The sequence below is a fragment of the Phalacrocorax aristotelis genome, chromosome 4, assembly GCF_949628215.1.
Source record: "Phalacrocorax aristotelis chromosome 4, bGulAri2.1, whole genome shotgun sequence".
In the NCBI taxonomy this organism is placed as follows: Eukaryota; Metazoa; Chordata; class Aves; order Suliformes; family Phalacrocoracidae; genus Phalacrocorax; species Phalacrocorax aristotelis.
This window is the reverse complement of record NC_134279.1, coordinates 55,622,446-55,639,801: the sequence shown is the minus strand read 5'-3', so window position 1 is coordinate 55,639,801 and position 17,356 is coordinate 55,622,446. Positions and strand designations below refer to the sequence as shown.

General features: G+C 40.7%; 1 protein-coding gene across 1 annotated transcript in view; it reads right to left on the bottom strand.

The window, feature by feature from the left end:
* GABRA4 (gamma-aminobutyric acid type A receptor subunit alpha4) overlaps positions 1-16,909 on the bottom strand; it is a 47,753-nt gene extending 30,844 nt beyond the window's left edge. The window contains exons 1-7 of the mRNA XM_075091566.1: positions 16,602-16,909; positions 16,372-16,490; positions 6,866-6,933; positions 4,239-4,459; positions 4,053-4,135; positions 2,139-2,282; positions 585-737 (exon numbers count right to left, since the gene is read on the bottom strand). Coding sequence (XP_074947667.1) covers positions 585-737; positions 2,139-2,282; positions 4,053-4,135; positions 4,239-4,459; positions 6,866-6,933; positions 16,372-16,490; positions 16,602-16,684 — 871 coding nt within the window. The 5' untranslated portion in view covers positions 16,685-16,909. The remainder of the gene's footprint in view (positions 1-584; positions 738-2,138; positions 2,283-4,052; positions 4,136-4,238; positions 4,460-6,865; positions 6,934-16,371; positions 16,491-16,601) is intronic.
* Between the last annotated feature and the right edge of the window lie 447 nt (positions 16,910-17,356).

The following is a 17,356-nucleotide window of genomic DNA, read 5'->3' as shown; positions in this document are numbered from 1 at the left end:
CAACTTTAATATCTTGCGATCGTTTTGCTTTTTTAATTCATTTTTATAATGGCAATGACAGAAAGAAGAGCACTAAACATTAAATTACAGCAGCAGGATCTAAGCCTTACTCATAGCAAGCTTTTCCTGATGACACAGATATGTTGGAAGAAGATATCTTGTGCATTTCACACACTCCCAATTAAATTATTTTCAAAGGATTTTAGAAGCTGTGAGGTCAAGTAATTACATTATTGTCCACTGTAGGATAAAATTGCCCTGGATATAGGCTAAGGACTTGACTGGATTACTCAGGGCCAGGTCTTGCTCCCTCAAGCGGGTAGAATCCCCACAGATGTACGTCCATGTGCCACAGACAACTGTGGCACCCTTCTGGTTAAATATTCCAAGTTTCTCTTCAGATTCCAAGGATTCACATAATACATTCTTCATACATGGATAGCAAAAATTTCTCTGAATTTACCTTATTCCTTTGCTTCTGCACTAGCAGAGGCAGTATACCCCCAGGCACTAAAAAAAGGCCTACTGTAGTGAAAGTCTTTAAAAGCAGAAGTTTTAGAAAAAGTAAAAAAAGAAATAATTACCAAACACGGTTCTAGCTGGAACGGATTCCTTATTTATCCAAAATGAAACTTGAGAAAGGATCACGGTCATAATGCACGGGATATAGGTCTGAATCATAAAATAACCCATTTTCCGTCTGAGGTGGAAGTAAACTGTCATAACAATATATTCACCTAAAAAAAAAGAAAATAAAATATTTTTCTGACTGTCCGTAAAATGTTTGTGTTGCTAAACAACTGTTTCAGACTATCAGTTGGGATTGTTAAGGTGATGCTATTCATACCACTTAACGTGTACAGAAAGACGTGTTCCTTAGAGACAAGAATGAATGAAAGTTTTAAACAAAAGATCCTGGAAGTAGTAGGTCCTTACAGTGCCATTCTGAAGCTGCTATCAAAAATACTATGAATCTACAGCTAATACTGGATCACTTTTTACAGTACAAGTATGATTTTAAAAAATTCTTTTGGCATCTGTTGCGGAAAAGTGTCCCAAGACACAAGCTATCTACCTACCATAGTATTCAGAACATTGTGGTACCTACCTGCCAAATAAAACAGTAACAACAATGATGCACATCAAATCACACGAAAGTATCTCAGCTTTTTACTAGGTTTATACCTCAGCACCACTATGATAATGAAACAAATGCAAAAAAATCATTGACAAGAATTAAAAAGACCGTAAGTTTACTTAAAATGTTTTCATTCATATTAAACAAAAAACAACCCGCAGTTTTACCATAAACTGAATAAACTGTCTAAATAAAGCACTACAGAATGAGCATTTTGGGGACAGTAAGAAAATTCTCTTGTTAACTCGTAACAGTCAATATGGTGAGAAGTAAATTTCTAGTGTATTGCAAACCACTGCTTTATCTTTGAGAAAAAAAAAATCCATAGAGCAATACACCAAATATATTTGCTTTATCTGTTTCATTTTTACTGTCTCACAACATACAAACTTGCTGATGCTTAAAAAATGATTCCAAATTTTAAGAATATTTTTGGGAATATGCTTGTTTATCACCACACTGCTCATCAGTGATACTTCACTCATTTCGGATGCCTGCAGTTGCCATTTGCCTTATTTCTTACAGCACAAATCAGCAGAAGTATCTATTGTGACTAATGCATTTGTGCCCATCCTTATCTGACTAGAGGGTTTTTATGGCTTTAATAACCCATTCTGTATGCTGTACTTCTATCCCGAGCTGTTTGCACCGCCAAACAAAGGAAGTCTTTTGCACATAATGTGGATACAGTGCTGAGAAATTACTTCCTCACCCAGGCATCCTCTTGACTCTTCAAACTGCATTTTAAGCAGTGATTAAATGCTCATTTTGTCCCTCGGAGTAATGATCTCATTCTAGCTTTCTGAAAGACCGTAGCAATCTACTGTAATGAATCTGCAAATGTAAATCTGAAGGACAGAAACCTAATTCAGATTTATGCTCTCAGCCCTTAATATGACATTCAGTAGAATACCTTTCAGGAAGGAAAGAAAAAAAAGCCTCGGGCAATGTTACAGGGTTAGTTTTACCTCAAGTTGATTTTTACTGACAAGATTCCTACCTGTAATAGATTTAATGGTTTCAGTGGATACCGTATGCCCGAGCAGGTCATACTGAACTAAACTGGAAGACTCCTCAGGAACTTCCACTGACTTCTCAGGTCCTTTTGTCCAGGTATAAATCATTTCACTCTTTGGATAAGCATCTACAACACATCATCAGTTTGCATAAATAGGAAACAACTTCTCACACCTTACTAAGAGCCCAGTCCAAACCTACTGAAACCAAACAGCAAGACTAACAGCTTCAGAAGATACCCTTCATGTTAAGCTACCCCCAAAAGCCACCCTCGTAGGAGAATAAATAGGAGCTAAGGCCATATGTCAAGAGTCACACACAAATTCACTTCACATTTGAGTGTGAAGTCTAAACACAAGTTCCTTCTGGATCAGCCCTTATTGGGCATGTAAATGTTACCTTTAAATTAGTTTAGAAATTTCTATCTAAAATTTTGTCATTAAAATATACTAATATATATAAAAGAGCATGTATATGGAGGATACATTTTGAAGACTGGGTACACATTTCTTTACAGAAAAGAATGATCACACTAAAACCAATATTATATGAAAAACTATATTTTAAACTTGTGTTTAAAAGATTTGCCAGAAACCAGAGGTCAGTAAAATATTCACAATAGCCCAAAAATAAGCATGCCCAAAGAAGCATTTTACATTCAATACAAAAGACGTAACTTAGGGCTAGCATTCAACCCCTACACAGCCCAAACTCCTGTTAAAAATAAATTAAATCAGCCTTGCATTTAGAATGGTTACATCTTATTTTAAGTTTCAGTGAGGAAGATATCAGATTAGTGTCAAGCGCAATTTCTGCTGGCTGGTGATTTTGCCTGAAGAAATACGCCTGTGGAGAAGCCCCCACTATTGAAGCTGCCCTATCATACAGCTGGTACCAAAGCCAACTCTGTCAGCACCTGGTCTCCAGTCTCACTGTAACAGGGATGAAAAACTGTATCAGAGCAATGTCTTTAATATTCCCCTTTTGGTTGACTACCCAGCTGTGTAAGCTAAATTTATGCTAAGGAAAGACTATGAGTAGCTTCCAGACATTTCTAACTCGAGAGCTCTGGGGTCAAGGAAAACAGATTAATGTCCAGCCACTGACTACACTGGAGTGTAAAGCAGAGAAGCTGGCAACTGAGAAAGCTTAGAAAAGTGACAACATAGTTAATGGAGTGCACCAACCATCTCCAGGTGGTCTCAGAGGTCTCTGTTGAGAATTCAAATCAGGGAATCATAGCTACCTCCCTTGGATGTTATGCAATAGGTCCCAAAAATGTTCCTTCTGGCCAAAGTTTGGAGCTTATCCAAAAATCTATATCTGATTTCAAAGCAAAAGTCACCTGCACTAAGATTCCTCACACCAGTCTGAAAATTATCTAAACTTGTCATGCAGACTCCCATCATAGGCCAGGACATAAGAGATAGACAAATCAAACTCAAGATCAAATCTTTATTCGTAACCCACACATCTAACTTAGGATGTCAATGTGTCTCCACTGACTCTAGAGAAAGTAAAAAAACTTGCTTCCCTAGGTGCCTTTTACCTGGCATTTGGAAGGTGAGATGGATCCCACCCTTTGTCTTCTCCGGCGAATTTCTCACTGAGTATTTAATTCCTCCCTAAGAATCAAGAAAAACTATGCATTTCAAGCAACTGTATAGCCAGAATAGTGGGGTTTAACATAACAGCTGAATCACTGACTGCTTTTCAATTCTCTGCCTGGGTTTAATTTTTCAGGCCCTAAATAAAATTCCCAAGGAAGTTAACAGGAGTTTTGTCTGTATAAGGATTGTGTATCAAGACTAATATTCAGAAAGTTTAGTAGTTGTTCAAAATCTACTTCTACCATTTAAATTCTGTATTTACAAGAAATTTCATAATTGCAACTTACAACTCCCAAATTTGAGAGGACAAGCATGACCATCCATGGGAAAATCCACTAATCTCATGGGACACTCTGCACTTATTGTAAGCCTATAATGGAACAAATTAAATAGTCTCTGGTTGCCATTTTGTCTAGGCAGTATAACTTTTTGCATACAGTAATTGTAAGAAGCTGAACAGACAAGTTAGATACCTCATTGTGTACAGGATGGTGCCATTTCTCATTATTCTGAAGAGTTTATTTGGGGCTGTCATATTATGTGCAACAGACTTTTTCCCATTCCTGAAGAAAGTATCGGGAGTCCACACCTTCGAAACCATCAAGTTATTAAGTCTTAAAATTTCAATAGGGCCATCATATTTTAATCTTTTGTCTACCCATGTCTGACGGAAGAACACATCCATTGTATACTCCTGTATTAAATTGCAGAAAAACAAAATCACATTTGCACGTATAAGTGTCTCCTGTAAAAAAAAGAAATCCCTTAGGAGCAAAGAAATCAGTAGTAAATAAAATGCTTAGTCCACTACACAAACGTATTCCCACCAATTAAAGTGTGCTCTGTACTTCTTAATAGCTTAATTTCCCACATTAGTCGTATCAATAAATTGCTACACATATTCAATCGTTAAGGAATAACTAATAATTAGGTTGCAGGAAGCAGGCAATTGAATTTGTAGTCAAGCATATAACTGGAAACAAAATGATCTCTGACAATAAATGTCAACAGATTTTCAAAGAAAGGATATCCATGGATTTTCTGCTGCGGGGTAAATTAAAAATACCTGGGCAAACGATTACTTCCACTTTAAAGTCAGGAAAGAAAATTTAATTTCAACTGATGGAAAGCAAGCTTTTAAATGAGGACAGCTAAATATTTCCTTTGCCATGCCCACAAAACATGGATAAATGTGCATATAAATGTATTTGTTTTTAACTATGTAACTACCCCATTAACTTCTTCAGAAAAGCCATTCAGATGCCCCAAAGAAAACATGCAAACAACAGCTGCAGAACTGCAGACACAGGCATGTCATGAGAAATCATATGTGAAGGAATGGATGAAGGAATGCATTTCTCGTATCTGGAAGATAATGCATTTCACCAAAAAAAGCATCACGCAGCATTGAAAAAGGTAACACAGAAAGTTGTAATTCCTTTCTAACTCACAGTTGTGATTTTGTTGTTAAGCTACACAATGTTTTCTGCCTTTATTTCAAACTCTTCTGCATAATGTTACCATCAAAACTACTTGTATGGCCATATCTATTTGCATGGGCAAGTAGGCATGTCTACTAGTGCAATGCATCTTAGAATTATATGTCTTCTTTTCCATGGCTGCATCCTCCACTGTGGTTTATAGTTAACCTGTGAAAAGTCTCTTTTCTAGTGTCATTTCTTGCTGGTGACTTCATAGACCGTAACCAGCAGTTCTACGTGACAGATTTTGTAATATGAGGTTTTGTCCCTTTTCCTTACACCGGGTACCAAAGTAACCCAGCTCTATAAAGACATTCTGATCATCCCCTGCACCAAGACTACATCACACTTTGCTGTTTCAGTGAGTTTTAGGAGTGCAGCCACATTCAGATTACACTGGATCACTAATGGATAGATTAATTCCAAAACCAATTTATGGATCCCTGAATAGCCTCCTAACTAATCCCTAATGATGAAAGGAGAAACATCTCCTGTAAACTCTCCTTCTGCCAGTTCCTTACCTACCTTCAGTCCATGTTCTCACTCCTGCCTTCTCCAATATAACTAATAATTTCCCAAGTGGCACCATGTCAAATGCTTCACTGAAACCTGAGAGATGATGCCATGCAGCCCTATTTTAGATTTGAGACACACATTACTAGATTTCCTTGGGACCAGGTTCTTGTACCCCTCATCACACTGAACATGACAACCACTGAAGGGGTAAGATGCATTTCAACATGAGACTGCTGTCACGAATCTAGCCCTTGAAAAAATATCTTGCTATCACATACCTTTCCACATGACAGAACCAAATCAGGTGCACCACAAAGTGCACAACAGCACTGGATGGGAAGAAAGTTACTGCCCTGCAACTGCCTTTCCCTTAACGAAGTTCAGTACAAACATATAATGCACATATGGCTGTTACTTCCATGTGATTTCTTGGATATTTTATAAAAAGAGAAACTATTGTGTGATTTAAGAATATAGCTCTAGATTATAGAAGTTGATGAGAGTTCTGCTGGATTTGACCTCAAATGAATTCAGATGCTGTTCAGGCACAAATAGCAGCATGTGCAAATGTAACATTTCTCTTCAGTGACTATTTCATGCATGTCACTTTGACGTTCAATTTCTGCAGACACTTATGAAAACTCTTATCAGTCAAAGATTTGCTGAAAGTGATGCTAAAAGGGGTACAAAGATCAGGAGAGGGCATTCAACTGAAATGAAAACGTCAACAAGTATTTGTTAAATGATGTCATAATTATTCACCTGAGAATAACACAAGCTTCAGAAAGGAAAAGCAATTCAAAATATATTGCACATTTCCCACAGCAGACTTAGATGCTCCCCACAAGGCCTGAGTCTGCCCCTACACCGTGAAAGCCTGTTTTAAATCCTATGAAGTGAATTTCTTAAGCCAGCCAAAAAACAGTGAAAGTGTGACCAGAATCAGGCCTGATGTATCTAATTATAACCTGTAAATTAAGCTGTTACTAATCTTGCCTACTTTGCATGATTGACAGAACAGTACAGATGAAGCATCCACTCTTTACTCCAGTTAATGGTTTCTCAGAACCAGGAAATGGCATTTTAATCCCAGAAATACCTACCATTTCTACATCAGAAACAGGTCCAAAACTGGTGACATATATATCTGTTTTGACTTCAGTAACAGGACCTAATGTATGAAAAGGAAGTGAGCAAGAAAATGTGAATTTTGCAGGTCAACAATTCCCATAAATGATCGTGGCACATGAACAGTTATTGCTTTGAGGGTTCTGTGGACAAGCAAGAGGAAAACGCAAATACAGGTCATTTCAGATAAGTCTCTAATAACAAGCACTGCTCAGTTACCTTTACCACATAAGTAAAAGCAGCATTTCCATGCAAACCCCCATTCAGAAAACCAATGTTGACTCAACAGATAAGAAAACAGATGTCAAAAATTAAAAGGCTCACTGAAAACACCATGCTAATTAACAACAAGCACCAAATTCAGGAAACCCACGTTCCCCAAGGCATTTGTTAGAACCAATAGAACCAAATGTTAGTAACTGGACTACAGGTATTAGCATGCCATGCACTAGGCAATTTTAGTACTGCAGTATCAAGAACCGTATCCGTATCCTGAGGCGCACTTAAGTGTTTTAATACTAACAATCAAAATAAAAGTTTGATAAGCATTTTTGAGGGTCTGAACCTAGGTTCAGATGCTACCACAAAGCTTGTCTTGAAAGAACTATAGATGTTTAGGACACTTCGAAACAGTGTACCAAGCAGAGGTCTTCTGCTCTCACAGCTGGGTGCCACACAGCAACCAGAGAAAGCAGTTTCACTTTAACATATCATTTTCTTTACTACAGTGCAAAACACCCGGAAATTGCAGACGGGCGTTCACTCTACAGCACACTCTACGGTTCCCCTTAAACCAAAGAACATATGCACTAATTAATTCCACTGGGATTTAGGTCTGTTCCCAATGTACAAAGCTAGAAAGCTGCTAATCATTACCAGTTATTATGACGATTTGGTGATCAAAGCATTAGTTAATGGTTTAATTCAGGTAATTAATTCACATTGTAAATTAAAAAAAAATAAAAAAAAAAAAAAAAGAAAGAAAATCTACTGATAGTCTTACCAAACAGTATCTTTTTGGAAAAAAAAAAATTCACAACCACAGTTTCTAAACCCCTACCACTCAAATTTCTAAAGTGGATAAGTGGCTTGAATCTGCTAATTCAGGCTTTAGCATAGTATATACAACCTAAAAATGAAAGGAGGAAAGACTTAAGACTGTTAGCAGAAGAATATGTCCCTCTTGGAAAGAAAAAAAAATTTAAAAATCACTGTTCACAGATGTCACTTTGAATCAAATGTTAAAAGGAAAAAAAGAAATAAGCAACTGGAAAACAGGGAACCTATACTTCTTGCACCTAGAACAAGTGTCAAACTGCGAACAGAAAGTAAAATAAAACCATGTAAAATTATTTCACTAAACAGTTTGCAAGTTATGTAGAGGAGAACAGCTAAGAATTTTTCAGCTAAATGTCAAAAACCCAACTTTGCTGGAAGTTTACAGTTTCACAGAAGGACATTTTTCAGAGATAAAATCTAAAGAAAAATCACCCTACAACAGTTGGTAGCTCAGTGGTCCCTGGAAAGTTGGATAGTTTGGCATGTCTGTCTTGAAGGCGTTTTAAGAAGAAGCTCCCAAGTTCCAGATAACATACTTTCATACCATGCTGTTTGTTTTGCAATGGGTTGCTCTCTAAACATGTCAAATGCAAGCTGCTCCCCTTCCTACAAATAACAACGTGTTCTTTAGGTCAGGCAAATCCATGAGTGGTTAGACCGCTCATTTTACTGACACTGTAATCCAACGACATTTCCTGAACAGAATTATTTCTGGAGAGCAGAAGAGGTCCAAGAGAGTAGAAAAACTCATACTAGAGCTATCAAGATACTGAAAGTGGAGACATTAATCTGCAGTGTTAGAAAATAGGGGAGAAAAGCCCAATCATACTTGTACATAGAAATAGAAGAGATCCAACCATATCTGACCTCCCATAATCGCAAGACTGTAATTTATCTAGGGTTGGTTTAAGTATTTATGTATTTATTTCACCTGAACTGGAAACATTTCTGAAATCAAGTTCTATAGAAATTAAAAAGTCATTTTCCCACATAGCTCTAATACGAAAATGTAGGAATTAGTCTCTATTACTCAATAATAAGAGAACACTGAATATTGCACTCAGTTCCTGAATCCCTTTCAGGATTTCTTTCCCAAAACCCTTTCGGGAACTGCTTTATTTGGTAGTTCTAAATATGAATATTCCTCAAAAAAAAAAAAACCAAAAACAAAAAAACCCAAGCCTTTACCTGCTTTCCTTTGGCAATACCTCCTTTTCGTTAGCTCTCAGAACACTGTAATTTTATAATCATAACAAGTTGAGCAAAGGGACAGATTTTTCCCACAGACATGAGCTGCTTCTCCTCAGGCATTGATTTCTTTTGTTTTATTAAATGATTACTGCTTCATTGGCAATAAGCGTTCAGAGATTTTTTTGCAAGCTTATTTTTGGGAGTTTCTCAGAAAGAAGGGGAGAGCTAAGACCAAGAAGCTAATCGCCAAATCAGCAAGCCTATGATTTAATGCTATTAGAAATCCTATAGCAGCACAGGACTAGAACTATGCTTGAGTTCATCCTTCTGTAACTGTTACTGTGCTCTCAAACCTTTATTTATCAGCGGGACCCACGAGAAAGAAGGAAGCAAGAACTCTCAGACAATAACGAAGCCACAAAATAAGATTGAAATTAAAGTTTATTTTTGGTTTCTTGCCTGACATGATGGCAGTACAGTGACAAAACAAATGGTAAAATCACATTTTAGGCCACTAGAAAATGGCAGATGAATGAAGTTCTAGAAATATTTTAGGCATCATAACGGTTACCCAGCTAGTACTGACGCGCCAATCCTTGCTTTGCATCCAAAACCTTGGTCAAACAGTAAGTATTTCGTAGGAGTGAAGACAGCAGGAAGGGCCAGTGAAGCTGATTATCCCTCTAAAGCTTTTCCTGTTGTGCTCCACATCTTCCACCTACATTGTCAGTTCACAACTCTTAAGGCCAAATCTTGGATTTTCTAGCACATCCCAGTACTTAATACCAACCCAGGAGCATCTGTGGTGACACCAAAACCCATCCCTATTCTTCTTGTTCTAGAAGAAAACATAACTCCAACAGGTAACAATAGTAGGGGTACAAATAAGTGACTCATGCTTATTTATTTTTATTTTTTTTTAAAAAAAAGCCTGTTATTAACCGTGGGAATTCCTGTCAATGAGGAGGTGATCTGTAGTCACCTAACCTACTTTTACTGGTGATTTAAGCAGCCCTCTAAAATGAAGGTGTTGCTGCACTTAATCGACTCAGGGTCCACAAGCAGAAGATCCTATTAGAATCCTTAACACTCTAATACTGGCCATGAAATGCAGTGAGTTGTAAGAAGGGCCAATTAACTTTAAATATGACCATTTGGGCTTATCCCTCAATGGATGTTCAGAAAGCATCTATCCACCATAAATCTTCAGGAGCGCTGAAGAACTATTTATAACATACTGGTGTGTATTTTTATGTCAATGGAATAGGAGGAGAGTCCTACACACTGCAGTGGGAACATTTAAGTCTGAATCACTGCTTGCAAGATAATATACTTTAAAGAAGCTCAGGCAGGATTAAAAGCAACCCCTGCAATAAGCCAGAATAGTTCAATGTTAGATAGAGATGTTACATGTGGGCTGAAGAAGCGGTGCCAGGCCCTAACCTTGTGAAGAGGAACATAAGACAGCTCTCCCATGCATTTTATGCCAACATATGGGTTGAACTGCAGCAGAGCTCCCACCGAAAGACTTCGGGCTCCATTATCCCCGCGTCTCCATAGGCAACTGTCACTGTAGAGATCCCCACTGTATGTAAACAGTCAAATCCTGCACAGGCTTTCTGTATATTGCAAATTTTGCCGTCAGGAGTCACACAACCAATCAGGAACATTAGCAAACAAGTCTGTACAAAGGTTTCAACATACAAAGTACAATTTAAATGCTAAGTGCAGTTATTGCTGCTATTATGAGATCAGTCCCAGGATACATAAACCACATGAAATTATATCGGTTCCTACAGCTACATCTAAAAAAAAAAAAAAAGTAATTGCTACAGATTTATTTTTTTTTAAATATAACTACATGTGAAAGATTTGGTGCTTTCTCTTTCCAAATTCTTGCTGCCTGGATAGGGTTGATATCTTTTAAGTGAAGGAAAAAAAAGAAAGAAAGAAAGAAAGAAAGGAAAAAAAAAAAGCCATCATATGAAGTATGTTCTCTTGTTTCATTCTATCAGAAAGAACAGCTGAGGACACCTGCTATATGTAAGATTTCTGTTAGGAAGCCAGAACAACTAGGTAGGGCATTTTTTTAAAAATTAGTGTGGTATTCAAACACGTGGGCTACATTCCCCACCAAAAGACAAATACAACATCACACAACAGCTTTTGTCTCTACGTATGTTCATCCATCGGCATGTCTGAACCCTGAAAAGGAAAAAACATACCTCCAGAAATGAGATTACTCGTGTTTCTTTGCCTGTTGGTCAGCAGATAATCTCTGTTGAGGCAGCCAACAAGCTTGATACTGGTGCCAGTTTTCATGATGTGGACACCTGTCCACTAAGAACTAGACTAAGAATATCAGCTAATTTTATATAGGTCACTGAACATCAGACAGATGGTAATGACTTCAAGCATTACTAACCTGGGCCAAATTCAAATCAGTCAACTACAGGTATCTAACACCATATCCTGTTAAGCCTTTGAGTCATCTAGCTGAGGAAGACTGGACAACTGCCTGAAAGAAAAAGGATCAGCTTCACTTTACAGTGCTCATTTAAGCCCATTTGCAATCTAAAAAATAAATAAAATGCTACATCTATTATGTCAGCAATGGAACCTTGAAGGTACGTGTGAATTCCTAATAAGAGCAGATAATCACATAGCTATTTTCCTCTCCTCTAAAAACAGAAAATAGTCTTTGCTCTTCAAATGTATTCTGTGTGTATTCTCTGACTAAAGTCATACCTCCTGCACTGACAGGAAATGGGTCTTCAGAAATGCTGTTCATCAGCTGAGCTTCACACAGCCTAGAAGGGGCAGAGAGGCCCTCTCCTACCCTTCTTAGAAGAGACGATGGCCAACATATTTAACTCCACCAACTACTCTGCTGCACAGGTACAAGATCATGAGAAAGAATATGACAAGAGGAAGGAAAGAAAAAGGAAAATGAATGAACATAGTCCTGCTCCTTCTACTCATGAGCCAGCGCACGTGACAACTTCTAAACAGGCGGCCACTGGGCTATCACCATTTCGCTAGCTGATAGAGAGTCTTGCAGCTCACGCCAGACTCTACCTCACACAAATAACAGAACCCAAGAGGAGAGAGAGCTCCAGTTTTCACCAACTGATGGGCAAGCACACCATAATGGGCCAGCAACACGCTGTGGATGATACTGTCAGCCTGTTTAGAGCTAATATCAGCAAGTTTTGCAGTCAACCTAAGAGCCATAGACAGGAGGCAAGCATACACCACCTTCTCCCTTTGGTCTGGCCATACAATTGGTTGTTAAAAGCAAGACGCCAGAGATGAGATGTTCTCTAAAAGGCACAATTCATTAAAATTAGCAGAAACGTGGCAGCACACTGAGATGCTGCCCTCACCAGTTTCAGTCCTTCCATTCTTTCTTACTTCCATAAGTGTAGTCTTAAGCATGAAAAGTTACTGTATCATGAAATTTTCAAAGACACTTATATTTTTTAAAGTTACAATCCAATACAGGTTTGAACTGGATCTCACGGGCCCTTACTTATGTCAAGAGTTGCTCAGGTGAAGTCTGAAACCATGCAAGTGTTCAAAATGGCAAATGAGACCCAGGCCTTTCAGTTCAAGTGAATAGTGCTCTTCTCAAAAAGCCATCTGGACTTCTACTGTCCCTTTGAAACTAATCACCAGTAGAAATGTAAAAAGATGATTTTCAAAGAAAATCCAGTATTTCCAACTTTCTATAGTTTCCCTTTGTGTTATACCCAAAACTTTTAAAAGCACATGAAAACCAGAGTCAGGGTCTAACCAGAAATGCTTTTGCTTCAAAGTCTTCCAGCCGAATCAAAACAGCACTGTGGTAACACTCTTGAAGTTTTCCAGCAGATAATGCTTTTAATTCATCACACTACAAGTGGCACCTGTAAACACCCTGTTCTTGTCATCTGTTAGATTACAGAGTGGTTTTGACCTGGAAATCCCCACGCGTTACAAATTGCATTCTGAAATTCGGGATAATGGTAACATGGAGCATACAGTGTAGGGAACAAAATTGACTTCATTTCCACCACACTATTTTCAAATGTCATACAGCCTTACTTTATTCATTAGTCCCTAAATACCTTCCCTCTGCTGAAATTCAAAACTCTCATGCATTTAAAGTATTCCTGACAGCACTTGGGTTTATTTTTTCTTTCCTACACAAACCTGCCCATTCTGCTGTTTCGTTAAATCTCGAGGTGAAATCTCTCTGCTTCTCTCCTGCTTCTTTAATTTCCTTCTCCTCCACCCCCCAAACTTAATGGGAGCTTCCACTTTAATGGTATATAATAACCTTTTTTCATAAACCCTTCTGGTTTTGCTTATTACACTACCAAACCTCACAGTGCTTAGTAAGTGACAGCAACTTGTTAAGTTTTTTAAAACCATTTAATAAAGTGAGTTCGTAACGCAAGGTGCCAATCAAATGCCATGGGGACCTTCATTCTTCTATTAACCCTCAACATACGCCATGCTCCTGCGTAAGAAGTACCAAGACAAGCTTCCATATATTCCACTGAAGTTCAAAACCCTCCTGGGAGACAACTTCCAATTTGTAAGCATGCTCAGGCAATTTAACTTCTCCTCTGTAACTACCAAAAAATTGTGCTAATTAATGATAGCGTGGAGAATTTAGATCCAGTTTTAGGAAAGCTCCATAATCTAACATTTTCTACTTTGTTCTGAATGCAAAAAATCTTCATGAATTGTTATTTGTGGCAACTCTGGAAGATGCCAGCAAAATTCAGAATTTGGCTACCTCCCCAAGTCTGATTTTAAACATCATTTGTGCCAGAATTAGAAATGTTTTCGTTGATTTGAAGTTTAAAATCAGCACAGTCAGACCTCTGTGCAGATTTTTGTTCTTAAAATAAAACCTTCGTTTCTTTTCGAGCCACGTGAAAACTAGATGGTGAATCAGCTTCAAGAATAAAACAAAAATAAATATTCTGCTGTTCATCAGAAAGTGACGTTTAACGTTACCAAAACACACTATACTTTCCATCTCTAAATACTTCCATCCCCTCTGACATTTTGTTTGCTATGCTACAAACTAGTGAGTGACACTTTTAAGATGCAAGTCCCATTTACCATAAAGATTTATCAGTAAAAAAAAATAGGGAAAACTGGATTTGGATAGTGTCTATTTTAATAACTAACCCACAGTTATTTACTCTGAGTAATGTCAAAAAGTCAGATCTGACCAATTGCAGAAATTACTTTCTTTGGCTGGTTTTGGAATTGGCTTTTGCGGAGGGGGTGGGGGGTGGGGGTGGTGAGGGTTTGTTTGTTTTGTTTTCAGGGTTTTTGGTTTTTTTTTTCTAAAAGCTGTTCTTGTCAAATATGCGAAGATAACTTTTGCTGTAAAGAGCTAGGGAGGCAGGTATCATTTTCAGAAATGAAGCAATTTTCTTCCCCATGTGTTACTTACAAGTTCAAAACTCAAAGATGAGTGGCTTAGACGTCACAAGGAAGAAGCAGCAAGAACGAATAGAATACCCATTTTGTGAAATATTCACCTAGAAGTGTTTTCCCCAGGCTGAAATCTGAATGTTTTTTCCTCCATCTATCATTTACTTCAATATTGTGATTATGAAAGTTCAAAAGTTCAGGGAGACGCAATGAACTTTTTCTCCTTGACAGCATTTTGCTGAAAGTCTGCAACACTTATTGGGGGAAAAAGATCTACTCTTGCAAAATATCCTGAGAAGGACAACTGTATTAAAATAAAAATCAACATAAACTCTATGTCATATTACATATTTAGTAGTTGTTTAATTTTGGAAATCTGATAATGCTCAGAAAGCATCTTTGCTAGATGACTAATTAGTTGGCATTCAACCTAAAATGATGCCAAACATAGCACATCTCTTGTACGCGTGCAGAAATGTCTGTAACCTCTCCGCAGAGACTAAATTGCAAAAGGCTAGCGGTTCCCAATGATTCCTCTGGGTGCTAACAAATTTAGCTTCCTTCTCACTGAATGTGCAAGCTAACTTATAGAAGACCTCATTTATTCCATACACTCAAAATAATAAAGGCGTGATCAGCGATGCCAGGTGCTGTCCTTGAACAATCACGATCACGCATGTGAGCACTGTAGAGGACATGTGGGGAACATGTTGGCATACATGTCAGTGTAGATGGATCACGTGTATGAAGAAGGTACTTTCAGAGGAGGAAGAAAGTATTTCGCAACATAAACCTACGCAAGGATCTCATTCAATCCTGTATAGGAAGCAGCCTATAAAACTCTCGTTATAGCCTTGTGCATCACGACAAGGACCATAGCAGTTCTTGTTAAATTTTAAAAAAAAAAAAAAACCTTTCAAATCTGTGTTTTTATTATCTTCATTCCAGATTACAAATAAACTTTTATTTCGTCTGGGTCCCAGTGATTTTTGGTTCCAAGTCCCTGCACAGTAACATCCAAATCAATAAAGTACAGCAAGTCTGGCTGCTCGTTCAGCAGCACAAACCTGCGCCTTAGCAGCCTGGGGCACAAAAGGGGCACAAAGTGCCCACACGCAGAACACAGGTGAAGGCGAATTCGAGACTCCCCCATTGCCAATACCTGCACAGCAATTAAGCCTACTACTTCTAAATCAAAGCTGGAATTCGAGCAACTGTGGCAAAGAACTGGTGTACTCAGGCACCGGAGCTCTGGTTTGCCCTAACCAGTGGGACAGAACCCATCGAAGACCTGACCTCTCAGGCTGGTAAAAGTAAACTCGTTTCTCCTAGGACCCGATCCGTGGCACTTAGGGGTCAAAAACTGCCAAGAACCAGAGGAATCTGGATGTCAGACAGGTCCCTCCATCCTCACCAAGCCAACGCACACCGGCCTCAGGGCTTTTTTGTTCCCCCCAGGGCAACTGCAGCGCCCCGAGCCCGGGGTACGGGCAGAGCCGCGAAGCGGGGGCTCAGCCCGGGACCGCCCCAGCGGGGCCCCCACGGTATATGTGTGTGGGGGTGTCGCTCAGCCCACCCCCGGAGCTTTCGGGACCGGGCGCTGCCTCGCTGCCGGCCCTTCCCTCCCGGAGGGTTCGGACCCCAGGGCGGGGGGCCGGGGTGTGACACGGACACAAACGGACACACACGTTTTCGGTCGGTAACGGGTCGGTACGAGCGGCGGGCGCTGCGCCCCCTGCCCCTGCTGCCCGGCACCCCCCTCCCACCCGCCGGCACCGCGCCGCCACCGTACCCCCGAATCCCGGTCGCAGCCGGTTGTCATAGCCATCCAGGAGGCTGTTCAGGATGCTGGTGAAATTCTCCGGCCACAATTTCTCCTCTTTTTTGCTCTGCCCCGGCGGCCCGGTGAGACTACGAGGTAAAGAGGGAGGGTGAGCGGAGCCGCCGGGAGCCCGCGGGGGCAGCGGCGCCGGGACCGGCCGACCCGGGCCCCCCCGTCCCCCCACCGCCGGGGGTACTCACCACGTCGCCAGGCACAGGCAGTGCAGGAGGGCGATGGAGAGCCCCGAGGACATGGCGATGGCTGGCTCCTTGGCAGAAACCATCTTTGCATGCCATACTTCACGCCTGGGCACGTTAAACGCCTTGTCCGGGGCGGGGAGGGGGACGCGGGGCCCGGCGCGGGGGCGGCGGCGGCGGCGGCCCCCGGCGGCCCTACATGCGCGGCGCCCCGGTTGCCAGGCGCCCGGCACGGGCGGAGGAGAGACGACTTTCCCCGCACCGTTAACTCTCTCGGGGCAACAGGCGCCGGTCCCCGCCGCTCCCCCCGCTCCCCGCTCCCACCCCCGCCCCGCCCGCGGCCCCGCGCCCCGCCCCGCGCTCCCCTCCCGGCCCCGCGCTCCGGCCGGGGCGGGAAACGCGCCCGTCGCCTCTGGGTGCGGGTGCGGAGAGGTGCGGGGCGGGTGGGCGGGTGGGTGGGTAGGTGGGGGCGTCCCGGTGGTGACCGCGGCGGCGAAGTCTTCGTTCGTCCCAGTCATCTCTGCTCCCCAACAGGGGGGACGAAAGCAAGGGCGGGGGGGGCAGCGATCAATTTCCCGGCAAGGAGGGTTTGGGAGCAGGAGGGTCCCTCCGCGCCGGTGGGAGAGGAGAGGAAAGAGAGCTCTGACTTGAAGGTTCAAACAGCAGGCACCCAAAACGGATGGGAGAGAGTGGGTTATCCCGGGTTTCTGAAAGCAAAAATGCCAGAACAGAAGAATAGTTTCACATTATCTTTTTTT